At 48.1% G+C, this 13,589-nt stretch overlaps 1 protein-coding gene across 1 annotated transcript in view; it reads right to left on the minus strand.

The window, feature by feature from the left end:
- LOC122378425 (phospholipid-transporting ATPase ABCA3-like) overlaps positions 1-10,051 on the minus strand; it is a 37,892-nt gene extending 27,841 nt beyond the window's left edge. The window contains 9 exon segments of the mRNA XM_043359467.1: positions 1,119-1,193; positions 3,044-3,217; positions 6,384-6,511; positions 6,791-6,909; positions 7,087-7,331; positions 7,557-7,692; positions 7,995-8,134; positions 8,853-9,127; positions 9,811-10,051. Coding sequence (XP_043215402.1) covers positions 1,119-1,193; positions 3,044-3,217; positions 6,384-6,511; positions 6,791-6,909; positions 7,087-7,331; positions 7,557-7,692; positions 7,995-8,134; positions 8,853-9,127; positions 9,811-10,028 — 1,510 coding nt within the window. The 5' untranslated portion in view covers positions 10,029-10,051.
- Between the last annotated feature and the right edge of the window lie 3,538 nt (positions 10,052-13,589).

Consider the following 13,589-nt stretch of genomic DNA (forward strand, 5'->3'; position numbering starts at 1 on the left):
GCTTTATGACAGTAATGTGGCCTGGGGAAGGAGGTAATTTTGGGCTGTGACGTCACATATTTGAAAGTTTGTGTTTGGAATATGGGAAGCCTAAGATGTTTAATGAAAAATAAATGCCAGAACCGTGTTCCTGGTCATCCAATCTATAAAGTCGGGCACAATTTAACTGGTTTTAACAACATTTTAGAAGGTGGGATAGTTCATTTAACATTACGACGTAATGACCTCTAACTGACCTCAGGTCAGTGACCTCAAAAAACCCGAACTATATGTTATACAACTCGGTGAACTTAGCACATCCTGAAAGTTTGAAGGAAATCAGTCCAAAACTGTGAGTTGGACAGGTGCAAAAAGAAAATTGAAATTTGACCATGACCTTGTACCGGGTTTTTCTGACCTGGTGACCTGACCCAAGGTCACCCGGACCTGAAATTTTCAGGTCATATGTAAAAAGGTTGCCCCATAGGCTGTGTCAAATTTGGCGGCGCTGCGCGCCGCCGTTTTTACGCTATCTTCGAAAAACCTTAGGGGGGGTCGCATCGACCCCCCCCCCCCTGCCAGGGCGAGCATTAAGATAATTAAGGCTGCTCACCGGCTATTCAAACAATCATTTTTGAGAATGCATATATTTCCTTACACCGGTGCTAAATATTTCACATGACGTCAATCGGTCGGGGCCCCATTGGTCGTCCTTGGAACGAACGATATGATCCGTTGTGACTGTGTAGCAAAATACTAGATTATTGAAGACCTAGTCGACAGACGACAGAGTTGAAATGCGTTACCAGCACCGCAATGGTATTAAGAATTGGGCAGTATTTAGAAGGGTCATTCATCTGAGTCAAATCAAAGTCAGATTCAGCAGTCATTGATTTTCCAATAAAATCGAAGTTTCCGAAATCAAACCATGAATAAGGAAGTACATCTGCAAGACATTAATACATCATTCATGCATGAACGTTTGGATCGTTTTTTTCCAACGTTTGCATCGATGTTCATGCATACAAACGTAAGCATGAACATTGAGCGTAGAAACGTTTCCACGGCTTGTGTGCGCACATGTGCCGCCTCATGCCCAGTCGGCACGTAAGGCCTCCCTGATTCACGTCGGTACTCACTGAAAACGTGACTCATCTTGAAGTCGTCGTCGGGTGAGACGCCCCGGTTCACGTTGCTCCACTGGATACCCTCCCCTGTTGGGACAGCGCAAACGACAGAGTTATGTCTCAGCTTAGGTCTATTTCGTTCATTTCTAACTTTCAGTAAGAGTAATGGGACCTGGCTTTTCTCTTGAAAGACGCGTAAGAAATGAATGCACGGAACAAGACAGAATGAGAGTTGTTCAACAGCCCTCCAAATGCAGATATTCAGTTGCAAAGAACAATACCTATGATTTTGTATTTCTACCCTAGCTCAATATAGTCATAGGTATTGTTATTTCTCACGTCAAAAGAAGCTCAATTAATGTACTGAATTGAACATAAGTTGTAAGCCTTCTAGTGGTGCTCCGAGTGGCAGTGGACAGCATGCGACAACGTGGAATGAAATAACAATTTAGGTATTAAAAAATCTCATATTATGACCGCTAGAACATCAAAAACCATTACCGAGAGCCCGGTGTGATCAATGCAGCTTTGGTCGGCGCAGAGATGAGCGGATACTGCGAACAGCAAAAACATTCATAGCAGACAAACGGAACGGAGGCACAAACATGCACTTATCTGTCGTGAGGTGACTTGCGGAGAAAACACATACAATTAGCGAACATTAAACAATTACTCACCGTCAATAAATGCTGCCAGGCTGCCAAAAGACATGAACAATGAAAAGGTCCCCAGGGTATTTGAAGCTGCTGCAAGAGAGTTGCCGAAGGCAAACATTTTATAAACACCTATCTCGTGCAGTTCGTGCTCCAGATAACTTGATTCCCTCCTTATGGAAGCTATGTGAAGAAAGAGCATACCGCATATAATGAACATACCATTGATTCATGCCAACGACATTCGCTGGATCGTCATGCGGTCATGTCATTACCATGCTCATTTCGTCTCAGCTAGTGCCAATAGTTAGCATGCGTGTGCGGTGTGATTCTATCCGATTCCTTTCGAGTCTGCACTCTGCAGCCCATGCAGTGTTACCTGAGCTTTCATACTGGGCTATTATGCGGCCGCCCATCCCCATGTTGGAATTGGCGAGGAGACAGCAGAATATCTTCTGTCGGAAGGACATGGAGTCCAGTCTCCTCCACATGACCCGATAGGGGATATCGGTGGCGAACCACAGTAGCCCCGCTGCCGTGGACGCAGTGTTGGCTGCCGACGGGACAGCTCGGTAATTCAGAGATATCATGTAAAAAGTGGGGAGAAAGAGAGAGAGAGAGAGAGAGAGAGAGAGAGAGAGAGAGAGAGAGGAGAGAGAGAGAGAGAGAGAGAGAGAGAGAGAGAGAGAGAGAGAGAGAGAAGAAAGTATGATAGGAAGAGGAAGGGAGAGAAAGTATGCGTAAATTTTCGTGTGTCATGGGAATCAATGTCTTGGATCCCGTGGCAGTCATAGGCCCGGAATCCAAGTGCACTAGCTGTTCGTGGTGCACTAGCTGTCCTACGACTTGGCGTCTTTGCAAGTCACCCTGACACAGTGATGTGATCGTGCTTCGGGGCGGAAGTTCACAAGGTCATCAGCACAATAACTTTTGGTATGTACTTTGCAAACAGATCAGCAAAATGGTCGTCAGACTGCAGTCATGGGATACACACAATACATAGATCGAACAGACATTTTGCACAAACACTTGGTAGCTATGGCAACCAGACAAAACGCCCAGAAGACTCAAGACGAATAACTGTGAACGGAAAAGACGTCACCTGACACTCAACCAACATGGCCGCCACCGTCATCCCGCCTGTGAGGACATGGTGAACAAATTGTAAGCTGAAGCCGACACCATCACTGACGTCATCCACTCCACCGTGACGTCGTGGACGGACCAAACGCTGACGCCACACGCTGAAGCAGTCCGATCCCAACTGTGACATCACCGATATACCTGTGCCCTCCCACATGGCAATCAGCATGCCGCCAAAGCCCATGGCCGTGTTGCTCATGATGCAGGCCGCGATCTTGGAGCTGAGCGTCAGCGTCTGGTACGTCAGGTAGAGGAAGTTGTACGGGATGAAGAGCACGAAGAAGAGCACGCCGGCGGCTGTGGCGGCGCTGTTAGCTGCAGGACAGTGACGTCATCGCGGGGAGGTCAGACGGCCTCAAGGTGTGCTTATCAAACACTTATCTAATCAGCGAACGTTGTTCACTGACGCCGCAGCGTGCACATGTGACCGGTACGCTGGTTATGTAATGCGGCTGTACTGAAGTTTTACCGAAAGCTAATAATAACCGAAAAACCATTCCCAGTGGGCAAACGGTCACAGTGGCCAATTGACTCTTTGCACTCAAAAAGGCACGCACTGAACATGCTGGTTTCCCGTCACCATGCTTTACTTTTGTAAGCTCTAAAGGTAAATGCATTGACCAACGCAAGCTCAACATGAAGTCCTGAAACACACACGCTGGCCAATATCTCGAAGGAGGTGGACGCTCCAGCTGTGGGGTCATTCGGTATGTGACGTCAGGGACTCGGAGCACGCTATGGGTACGTGACGACTGAAGGTGCAGCGACCAGCACCTAACATCGAATCACCATGCGCTGACCCACGTGGGTCAGCGGTGCACCGGGGGCGCACTCGTTTACATTGATCCGTTACCTCAGCCACCTGCCCCACCCCCTCCCCTCGCCCCTGCCCCATCATCGCCCCCACGAGCTCGGTAAGGGCGCCCATAGCGTATGCCGATAATGGCCGGCAATAGGAGCCTAGCATGGTTAGCAGTGTATTTCCGAACAGTATTAGCGTGCCAGACCTGCGGCATTATCGGTTCGTATAACCGCAGCATCCAGGTAGGTTTTTTTCTGTACTACGTAAGTTCGTAATATGCTCAATATCAGGGGCGTCGCCGACGGGGGGGTCGCGGGGGTCGCGACCCCCCCACTCGTGAGAACCGGGGGGGTCGACCCCCCCCCCCCCACTTTTGGCGATGCTGAGCATGCTTTTTTTAGCTATCATGTCTGTGAAGTTGGCGTCAGCAACATCAACAAATACAACGTCAGATTCAGAATCGCTTCAAAAGCTCCCTAGTTTTGTTGAATAGGTCAATAAGCTGTGGGCGTGGAACATCAGCATGACAATATTTTAAAGAAGCCACTATTCTAGTCCCTTTTATCACTCAAAGGAGTGAGCGCGCCAAAACTGACCCAACCGTTCGTCTGATTGTCAAAATAATGGTTGCAGTCGATTCCTCGGATGAGGTATAAGTAACTACGAGGTGCGGCTCTCGCGAGGTAGGTTTTGCACTTTTACATTTCCGGTTATATCTCAGAAACTAATCGATCTACGATGGAGCCATTTTACACGATCATGGCCGGCTTGTGAATCAACAAGTCGATCGCATCTTCAACACTTAAAAGCTTAAGACGACGAAGATATAGCCTGAAGTACACTAAATTTTATAGGTGCAAAACCTACCGCTAAAACCCGCGAGACCTGTGCCTAACTAGCCTCAGCCCTGACTACCCTCGGACCTGCCTGCATAGGGGGAATGGGGTCAGATGGTGGACCCCTCTCGGGCTTTCCCAATAAGACGCGCAAAAAGGACCCTATTGCAACGAAACTTCCATTGACCTCGAGTTAATCAATTTTACACCTAGGTGCTCTAAAAATTTATTGGCCCTGATTCGAATATAGATAACTTTGGTTCACTTTTTTTAGATTTATTTGCTTCCACTTACAAGTGTAGTTTTTGGAACTGATTTCGAGCTTAGCGCCGGTTTGAACATAAGAAGTAGCTTTGATAAATGGTGGTTATGTTAAATATTACGAAGCTATCGTTGGTGGTTGTCACCCACTCTAGATGGCCGGCAGGAAGCCTGCTGGTCGATCTGACCTGACCCGACCCAATCTACCCCAAATGCATGGAGTCAACATCTTTGTTCAAAACTAACATCGAACTCGTACTGGGGAGTGGGACCCCGATAACAGCTACGGCTCACAAAGTTCTAGCAGGTCAGATTTTTCCTACTTTTGGTCGTTGACCTATATGATGACCCGGCCAAGACCTTGAAATTGGGCTTTCTCTCATCACGGGCAGCATCCTCGCTTTTCCGCGAAGCTCTACCTCCGGTACCTCGATCAGGGGCCGTAAGCATACCTCAGCGTTAGGTTGGTAAACGTTTTACTTTAGCGACCCGTAAAACACGAATAAGAGCTACGCGACACAGAAAGCGTATTCGATAGCTTTTTTTAAAGCTCTTTCGCCAACTTCGCCTCAGATATGACTTCGGGTCTATGGCTTGTGTACCACAGAGGCCAAACAGCTAAACGGACGGATTTTGCCGCAACATTTGTTCTGTAACAACATATGATTCAGTGAATGTGTATGATATTCATGTTATCACCATCGTGTTTGTTTCGTCGAAACACGTCGCATGGCTTATACAATTTGAAGTTTGAACTTAAAAACTTAACTAGAAAACTTGACATCACGTAAAGGTCATGTCCTGACCGGAAAAGAACCTGCTGCATATGGATCGATCTGTGATGCTGAGCTGAACACAATCCCTGGTGCTGTCATCGCTCTACAGCGTCTCAATCAAAAGTTGTTGTCGAAAATGTGTTAAAAACCTTTGATGACCTAATGACTGACCATTCGAGTCACCACTGACCACTGGTCATTAGCTGCACCTTGTCTCTAAAATGAGCAGAGGTGCCATGGCTACAAAAGTATCTAGCGTTTTTAGCATATTCGTTCAAAGCAGAGGGCATTCGTGCTTTTTCCCATATCTTATCATGATTGGTGAGGTCAGATATTTGACCTGACTTCACTTCTCAGATGTAAAATCCCAGATTCATGAACTGTTGGCACTTATAATCCCATTCATTACAACAAATTTCAGACTTATATGAGATAATATATAGCCAATGACAAGGCTGCAGTTTTTAGAGGCATGAAAACTGAACTTGACATGGCATTGTGACCTGACCTCAGGTGACCTGTGCTTGATTTCTGTGCACGATGCAACAGTGATGTACAATAAGATATACCGCTGTTTTCGTGGCGCTGCGCGCCGAGGTTTTTCTCAACACACGAAAAAACGGGAGTGTCGCTAAAAACACCCCTACCCATCAAGACGAAGACCGGAAACCCGACCCCCCCCCCCCCCCCCACTAAAAAATCCGTGGCGACGCCACTGCTCAATATCATGTCGACGCTCAATAATCAGCGAACGCCCAATGGTCAGAACAGTGATTTGCAGCGGTCAAGCAGCTGGAGAAACTCACCTTTGGAGAAAAACGTTGAGATCATGAAGCAGAAGGCGATGCTGTTGATGGTGAAGAGCAGGAGGTAGACGAAGATGACTGAAGGATCTGACTGAGACAGGACCGCTTCTCCTTCCGGACCAGCGTACCTGACGAGAGATCAACAGTGACATCAACAAGCAGTGAGATCAGCAACGGACGGTACGGCTCGGCATGTCACGCTCAAAACCGTACCACATAGAGTCGTAGGCCGCTGCCTGGTTGGGTGTACGATCGTTCAGTGGTCTTTAGCACGGGAGGGTCCAGTATGGCGTTCAAGTAACGCGACTACATTGCGGCAAGTCATGTTGAGATATGCAATGGTGCTACGGCCCTAGGTGCCGCAGCACCAAGTTCAATGAACAGAATGTGGCACCAAGTGCACATACCAATCGACCATCAGCAGCAGGGTCATGATGCAGATGGAGACGAGCAGCTGGATGAAGGACTTGGCCCACCAGGCCATCCAGTGGATCCAGTTGGGCATCCCCATCATCTTCATCGACTCCTGCAGGACAGATCAACGGGGCAAGTTTCGGAAAAAACACACACACAATCAGAAACGGCAGTTCATCGATATGCAATGCAAGAAGAGTGTGATTTTTGAAGACTCATTGCAGCCCTACCCCTTACATTGATAGCAGAATTTGGGCAAGTACAACGCAAATTCTAGCAGTCAGCGCACCTTGAGCCTTTTCTCCTTCTCCACCACGACGTTTTTGACGATGTTGATGGCGGGGTAGATGAAGCTGAGCATGATGACCAGCGGCAGCCAGCCCTGCAGCACCACCAGGAACTGGTCGTCCACGTAGGCCGGGTAGGGCACGCGCTGCGCGAACGCCGGCTCGCTGACCGGTCGGCTGGCCAACCGTTCGGTCAGTACCGCCGACACCGCGTGCTGCAGTGCCAGAAAGCCGTTCTGGTAGTACCCTGCGAGAGAGGGCGGACGGTGATTAGTCCCCGCGGCTCCGCGGGGCAGTTAGCGAGAAGGCAGTCAGTCCACCGCCTCCAAAGGACAGTTGGCGGAAGAAGGATGTGGGCAGTGATTGACCAACGGAGTTGGGAAAATTTCCACATAAAGCTGGCCAGATAAAACCGGCAGAAACTGATCGATCGCAAATTAATGATGCCTTTGCGAAGTCAAGCTATGCGCACCTGGCGAGCCTCCATCGTTGTCGTCTTTGTTTCTGGGCCCGAGCATCTGGAACGGCGGAAACTGCAGGCTGGTGTACCACACCGAAGGCGGTTTGAATGCCGTCACCGCTGTCGGAATCCGCGGACGAATCTTGAACTGGGGGAACATAGCGACGGTCAGTTCTCCTGGGGGCTGGGGTTAGGGAGGCCACTTTGCCGGCTCCTCGCCATCGCAAGGCGACGGTTCAGGGGAGTACATGTTATTTGCATTATATTTCTAAGCTGGTTTGGTAATCGCACATATGCCATCAATGATTGATCATGTGATCTATTGCACCCGCATGCGAATGAATGAACTTCAGCAACTGCAAAAAGCGCAGGACCAAGAAGTATACAAGCAAGGACCCAAACAACTAGGGAACAGACGAACACAAACAGCAACACTAAGTGAAATATCACCTCTAGGTGGCCGTTCAGGTCGCTGACATTGTCCGCGTTAGGGAGCACGATGCCGGCCATTCGTCGGTCGCCCGTCCCTATAATCGTCTGTCCCAGGCTCCCTTCAAGGCCAAGCAGCATCTGCTCCTCCGTGGCAAACCCTGCAACGATATACATACCGTTGAGCTTAGATGCCACCTTCGGTTATCGCCGCCGCTGAAGACGCCGCCGCTGTTCGACTCTCGGATAACACGAAAAAACACACGGATGTGTATATAGTAACTACAAAGAACCCAGCCCACTCAGAGCGAGAGGGAATAGATTGACAACCACTCCTTTGAGAGTTCACGAGACCTATGGGAAGTTTGTGTAGAAGGCCAGATTCACAGTAGTGAGATACGACGCTTTCTTTGGTCCTTCGTTACGGCACTCGGCATCATATCAAATCTGGCGGAGATGGACGAGCGGTCGCAGTCGTTAGAAAGATTAACCTGCGTTGATTGTTCGCGCCCGCTTTGAATGCTAAATGATATCGAGCATCCGCTTATATCCAATCGTGTAAAATGCTGCAAAATGTGTCAATACAAAGCAAACTTCTCCTTGGCGCAACTCCGGCTATGCCAACGTGATCACAATGCTATTTGAGCGAAAGTTATCTAAAAAAAAATTCAAACGCTATGTTATGTTGACATTTCGCAAAGCAAACATTAAACAGCATGAGTGCCTAAGTTAATTAAGCCTTTCTATATGTACACAATAGTTACCTTCCTTCAGCATTTGTAATATGTGTAAGCTAACGGTATCTGCATGGTATGATGAACGAATGTCCCTTCTCATGTCGTGTTATCGTCGCACCGAGAGCTCCGGAGTGTTGCGTACCTTGCACTTGCAGATGCTGGGAGCCTCCAAGCCTTTTCTGCACGTCTGCCATCAGTTTTTCGTTGAACGTGGTGTTGGGGGTGAAGCCCACCCATTTCCTCCTCTCCAGCTGCGGTAGCCCGCCCAACGCCAGGCTGGTGAGGAACGAAGCGGGCAGCAGATCCTTGATGCACTCCTTGACGTCGTCTGGTATGTCCGGTAGGCCGCCTGCCGAGGAGGATCCACCCAGCACAGACATCACCTTCGCCGGGTCGATGCCTGCCACCGGCACCATGCTGCCGAACAACACGGGAGGTGATGGACCGTGGAGTGAAGTAGGGACCACACACAGGCAAAGTGAGGATCAAACAAGATAGCAAGACGGTACTGAGCACAAAGTAGATGCTGCACGACGCAGCACAGACCAGACATCACCGGGCGGGAACCATACGAGAGCGCAACTAACCACGCAACAGAGTGATCTATGTCATCACGCTGGGAACATCGGGCAGAAAACACACAAGAAAAGTCGTTGGATTCATATGTGACGACCACGATAGATTCCCTCGATGCATTGAGACGAAACTTATATAAAAGAAACTATGAGTGGAAAATGAAGAGAACATACGACAATACACAAGTTATTATGTTTGTAACAACAAACCCCAATCGAAGTTCGCCTTTAGATGTTTTATCTTTCGCCGCATCGCATGTCTGTCCACCATCCTCGGTAAGAGACGAATTCCTCGGGATATGGAAGTTGGCGCTCAGGTCAGCTGCTGGCATCATACCACCTGATACCATGCTTCGGTCAGGACCTACCGTAATAAACGATAGAATCCAGGTCACTAAACGGCCTGTTTCCAAGTGCTAGTTATTAGCCTTAGCAGCATCAGTATCAGGCCCCCTTTTCTCAACGCCACAGCACTCCCCAGGCGCTGGCTCTCCGGTCAGACCATGTAGAAGCGCTGTCACTCACCTGTTGTTGGGCAGCTGGTCGACGCTGATGGGCGTGTACAGCGTGGGCTCCGTGTAGACGGTGGACTCTGCCAGAGACCGGATCAGCACCAGCAGCGAGGTAAAGATGAGCGGCAGCAGCACCTCCAGCACGGCTTGCACCTTGTGGCGCCGCTGCAGCGTCCAGTTCTTCCACATCAGCAGGCGGAACTTGGACCATCCCGACTGCGGCTTGCCCATGGTGGCGGCTCGAGAGGGGGACACAGCAGACTGAAAAGGCAGGGGACGGAATTAATTGGTAAACAAAACAAATTCAGCATTAAATCACCATTAGATAATGATAATACCGACAGGCATAACCAGGATTTGTCAGTTGTCACACAATAGTTCAACCACCGTCCTTGACATAGGTATACCTACATCAGGCAACTCATCAATACCAATGTATTATGAATTCGTACTTGACATTTAGGCATTTTGTAACAAATAAAGGATTAATAACACGGAACAAAAATGATAGACGAACGCGTTTCGGCTAAATCACCGTCAACAGCGTCTAAAAGGAGAGCAAGAGTTCTCCTCTTGCTCTCCTTTTAGACGCTGATGACGGTGATTTAGCCGAAACGCGTTCGTCTATCATTTTTGTTCCGTGTTATTATACTTGTCTCAACTGAAATACAAATAAAGGATTCTCACTTTGGACTGATATGATTGTGTGTTAGAAGTAATCATTCGATTTATTGAGGATTTTAATCGTCGTATAATGCTCGCACCGATGGTGGTTCTCTCTGTATCAGCGTGACCTTTGATATCGCAGTCGCCGGCGGCACCGGCTATCGCAACGCCCTGACTTTCATGTGAACCGGCCTTCATAATACGCCGGGCAATAAACAATACCTGTTGAGTGTTGATATACACTTATTAACCATTATATAACAAACATCCTGGAACATTCATTGACTGTTTTTATATGTAACCGAAGGTTTGTTGTCATCAAAACACTATTCTTTAGAATTGTGTTTTTCTATTGAAAAACAAATCTGCGTTCCCTGACAATTTGGCAAAAGTAGGCTATCCAATCCATGGCACAACCGTGGCTTAATGACTGCAATCATCTCTGTTAATCTGTTTTGCTCCAATGTCCTTTGCGGTCCGAGTTAGGGGAAGGTTAACACTGAACATGCATGTAGCGTTAGCGTTACATTTCGGTCAGCTGGTGATCCAGTTTGTTCATGTAGCCAGTCTGCCAGTCGCTTTGTGGCGATGTGGTTGTCTAGCGTATATGATTAGCAATGCGTATTGTATATTCCAATATGCACATAGGTATGTATACGCACATATATGGCACGGTCACATACATAAAGCATGTGTCACTCGCTCCAATACTTTAATCATAGACCATTATAAGCGGTATATACTGGCCAATGCTGTAATGCTCCCCCCCCCCCCCCCCTCCGTCGAATGACAAAAAGGTGTGCACTTCACTTTCATGCTTTCAGTGTCCTCTTTCGTGTGCATAAAATGTTGATACCTAGGTACCTATATCCAAGCCTATATCTTTGTGCTGTGATCTAAGAGTGGTTTGACTTTGACACGTTTTCATACTCTTTGGTCGCTCTGGACAATTGTGCATGAAAATTAACCCGATTGTGACAGATAAAATTCACCGGAAATGCCTGCTCAACTTCCTGAGAGCAGTTTTCCATGGTGCATTTCAGGTGCACTTCCCGTGCACTATCAGTGCACATTGAGTGCATTATCGGTACACATCTCGTGCTGCATTGGTGCACCTTTATTGCGTATACACTATACAGGGTATCTTCGGTGCAAATTTAGTGCATCTTCGGTGCGGGTTCAGTACGTCTTCATTTTCAATACAGCTTCAGTGTATTTTCCACGCAACTTTCTGCATCTCTGGCGTCCTCTTATCTTCGACACTGTTGCATGCTTTTGGTTTCTGCTAGCCAGTTTGGTTGGCGTTGTCGGCCAGCCGGTGGGCCGCTTTAGTGCTGCAGATGCCCTTGATAGCGGGCGGCCATGTGGCCGCGATAGGGCAGGGCAGGGTGCTGGGGTCGGCGCCGCGTCCCTGGCTGCCACGCTCCGGGCTGCGGGAGGGGGAGGGGGATGGCAGACCGCCATGCAGTGGGGGGAGGAGTGGAGAGTGCGAGACATCTTCGAGGGTCATTGACAGTTGAAATCAGCGTTTTACATTGGTGCCGTTTGGAATTCGGGATAGTTTGAATTAAAGTGCGGGTTAGCTGTTGAATTGAAGCGACGCTTTCCACGTTTGAACAGTGTGCGGCACGCACTTATGCGACTGACGGAATTTTACCGATTCAAGGAATCAAACTGGACATTACGGTATGTTTCCTTCATTGATGTTAAATGTAACACAATCTCATAATTTCAGACTTATGTCTTTGTTCATAACAAAATATCGCACGGGTGAAGGGCAAAAACGTCAAGACATTGAAGCGTCTGAAAATCTCGCAGCACCGACACGATCAGTTTTTGTCTGTCTCTGATCTGAAATTGTTCGATACGGTGAAACCAGTCAGTCACTGTGATACCAGCGAGAATATGGGAAATCCGCGCTGTTTAGCTTCCACCCCGCCAGCTGCCAAATCAGCAGATAGGCCCAGCGCTCGAGACTGATCAGTTTGGTGCCGTCCATTCACATTTCACACCTTGAACGGAATTTTAACTAAGGTCTTTAATTTAACGCATAGACTGGTGTGTCATGGTGGTTTTTAGTTTGAGCCATTACGTTACAAATTTTGCAGTAGGTAGGTAAGCCCTGTTCGCGCTCAACTGAACAGAAGTGAAAAAACGACATGGCCTGTTCTTGCGTGGGTGTCGGCTGTTTACCGGAAATCGGCACTGGTAGAGGTAGATGTGAGCAGGCGTTTTTCATGATTAAGAAATAAGGTTTGTGAACTTAACCCACGAGCCGCTGGGGGGGCATAAAGTTGTCCCCCCTTTACGTTTTGTAAAATATCTCCGAAACCTGATGAGCTACGAACGTGAAACTTGGCATAGCTTCAAATGAATACCTAGGCAATGTATGACGAAAGTTTGGTGGTTGTAGCACCTAAGATGACGTCACAGTGACGTCATAAAGTTTTGTCGTTTTCCGATATGGACCGTTTCTGATGACGCTGAGCATGAAACTCAACTGTAAATGAACTAGACAGCACCTGCTGTCATCCTAAAACATCTAACTACACTTCCATCTAGTTTCTGACCAATAATCGACCCTTTATATTCGGTCCCATATATCTGATGTATCGTGAGGAATATGAGAGTCGCAAATCTATAATTTCACTTATGACGTCACTGTGACGTCATTTCAAATGAGATCGACACCAAATTTGGACACAACCTCGGCTAGGTATTCAGGAAGATGTGTGCAAAGTTTCGCTTCTCTATCTTTTCGCGTTGCGACGATATCGTCGCAGAAGTAAGGGGGGGCAACTATATGCCCCCCCCCCCCCCAGCGGCCGGCGGGTGGCGCGGAGGCCCAGCAGCCGCCGGGTTAAATGCATACATATACGCCCATAGATAGCATGACTCATGATTCATGTTATCTATGGATTGGTTATGCACATGCATAGTTCATACCACTAACTAACCACCACTGACACGACACTGTTCTTAGCTCCAAAACTGTCCTTCGTGGGTTATCTAGACTTCTGGCCGCTCAAGGAACGCAAGTGCTCGGGCAATAGTAAACTGGGGGAGGGGTGGCGAGGAGAACTGATCGCTAAAAGTTTGAAGAAGGCTCGTTAGTTGTAGGGAGCC

Source organism: Amphibalanus amphitrite, unplaced genomic scaffold, assembly GCF_019059575.1.
Source record: "Amphibalanus amphitrite isolate SeventyFive unplaced genomic scaffold, NRLGWU_Aamphi_draft 000007F_arrow, whole genome shotgun sequence".
Taxonomy (NCBI): Eukaryota; Metazoa; Arthropoda; class Thecostraca; order Balanomorpha; family Balanidae; genus Amphibalanus; species Amphibalanus amphitrite.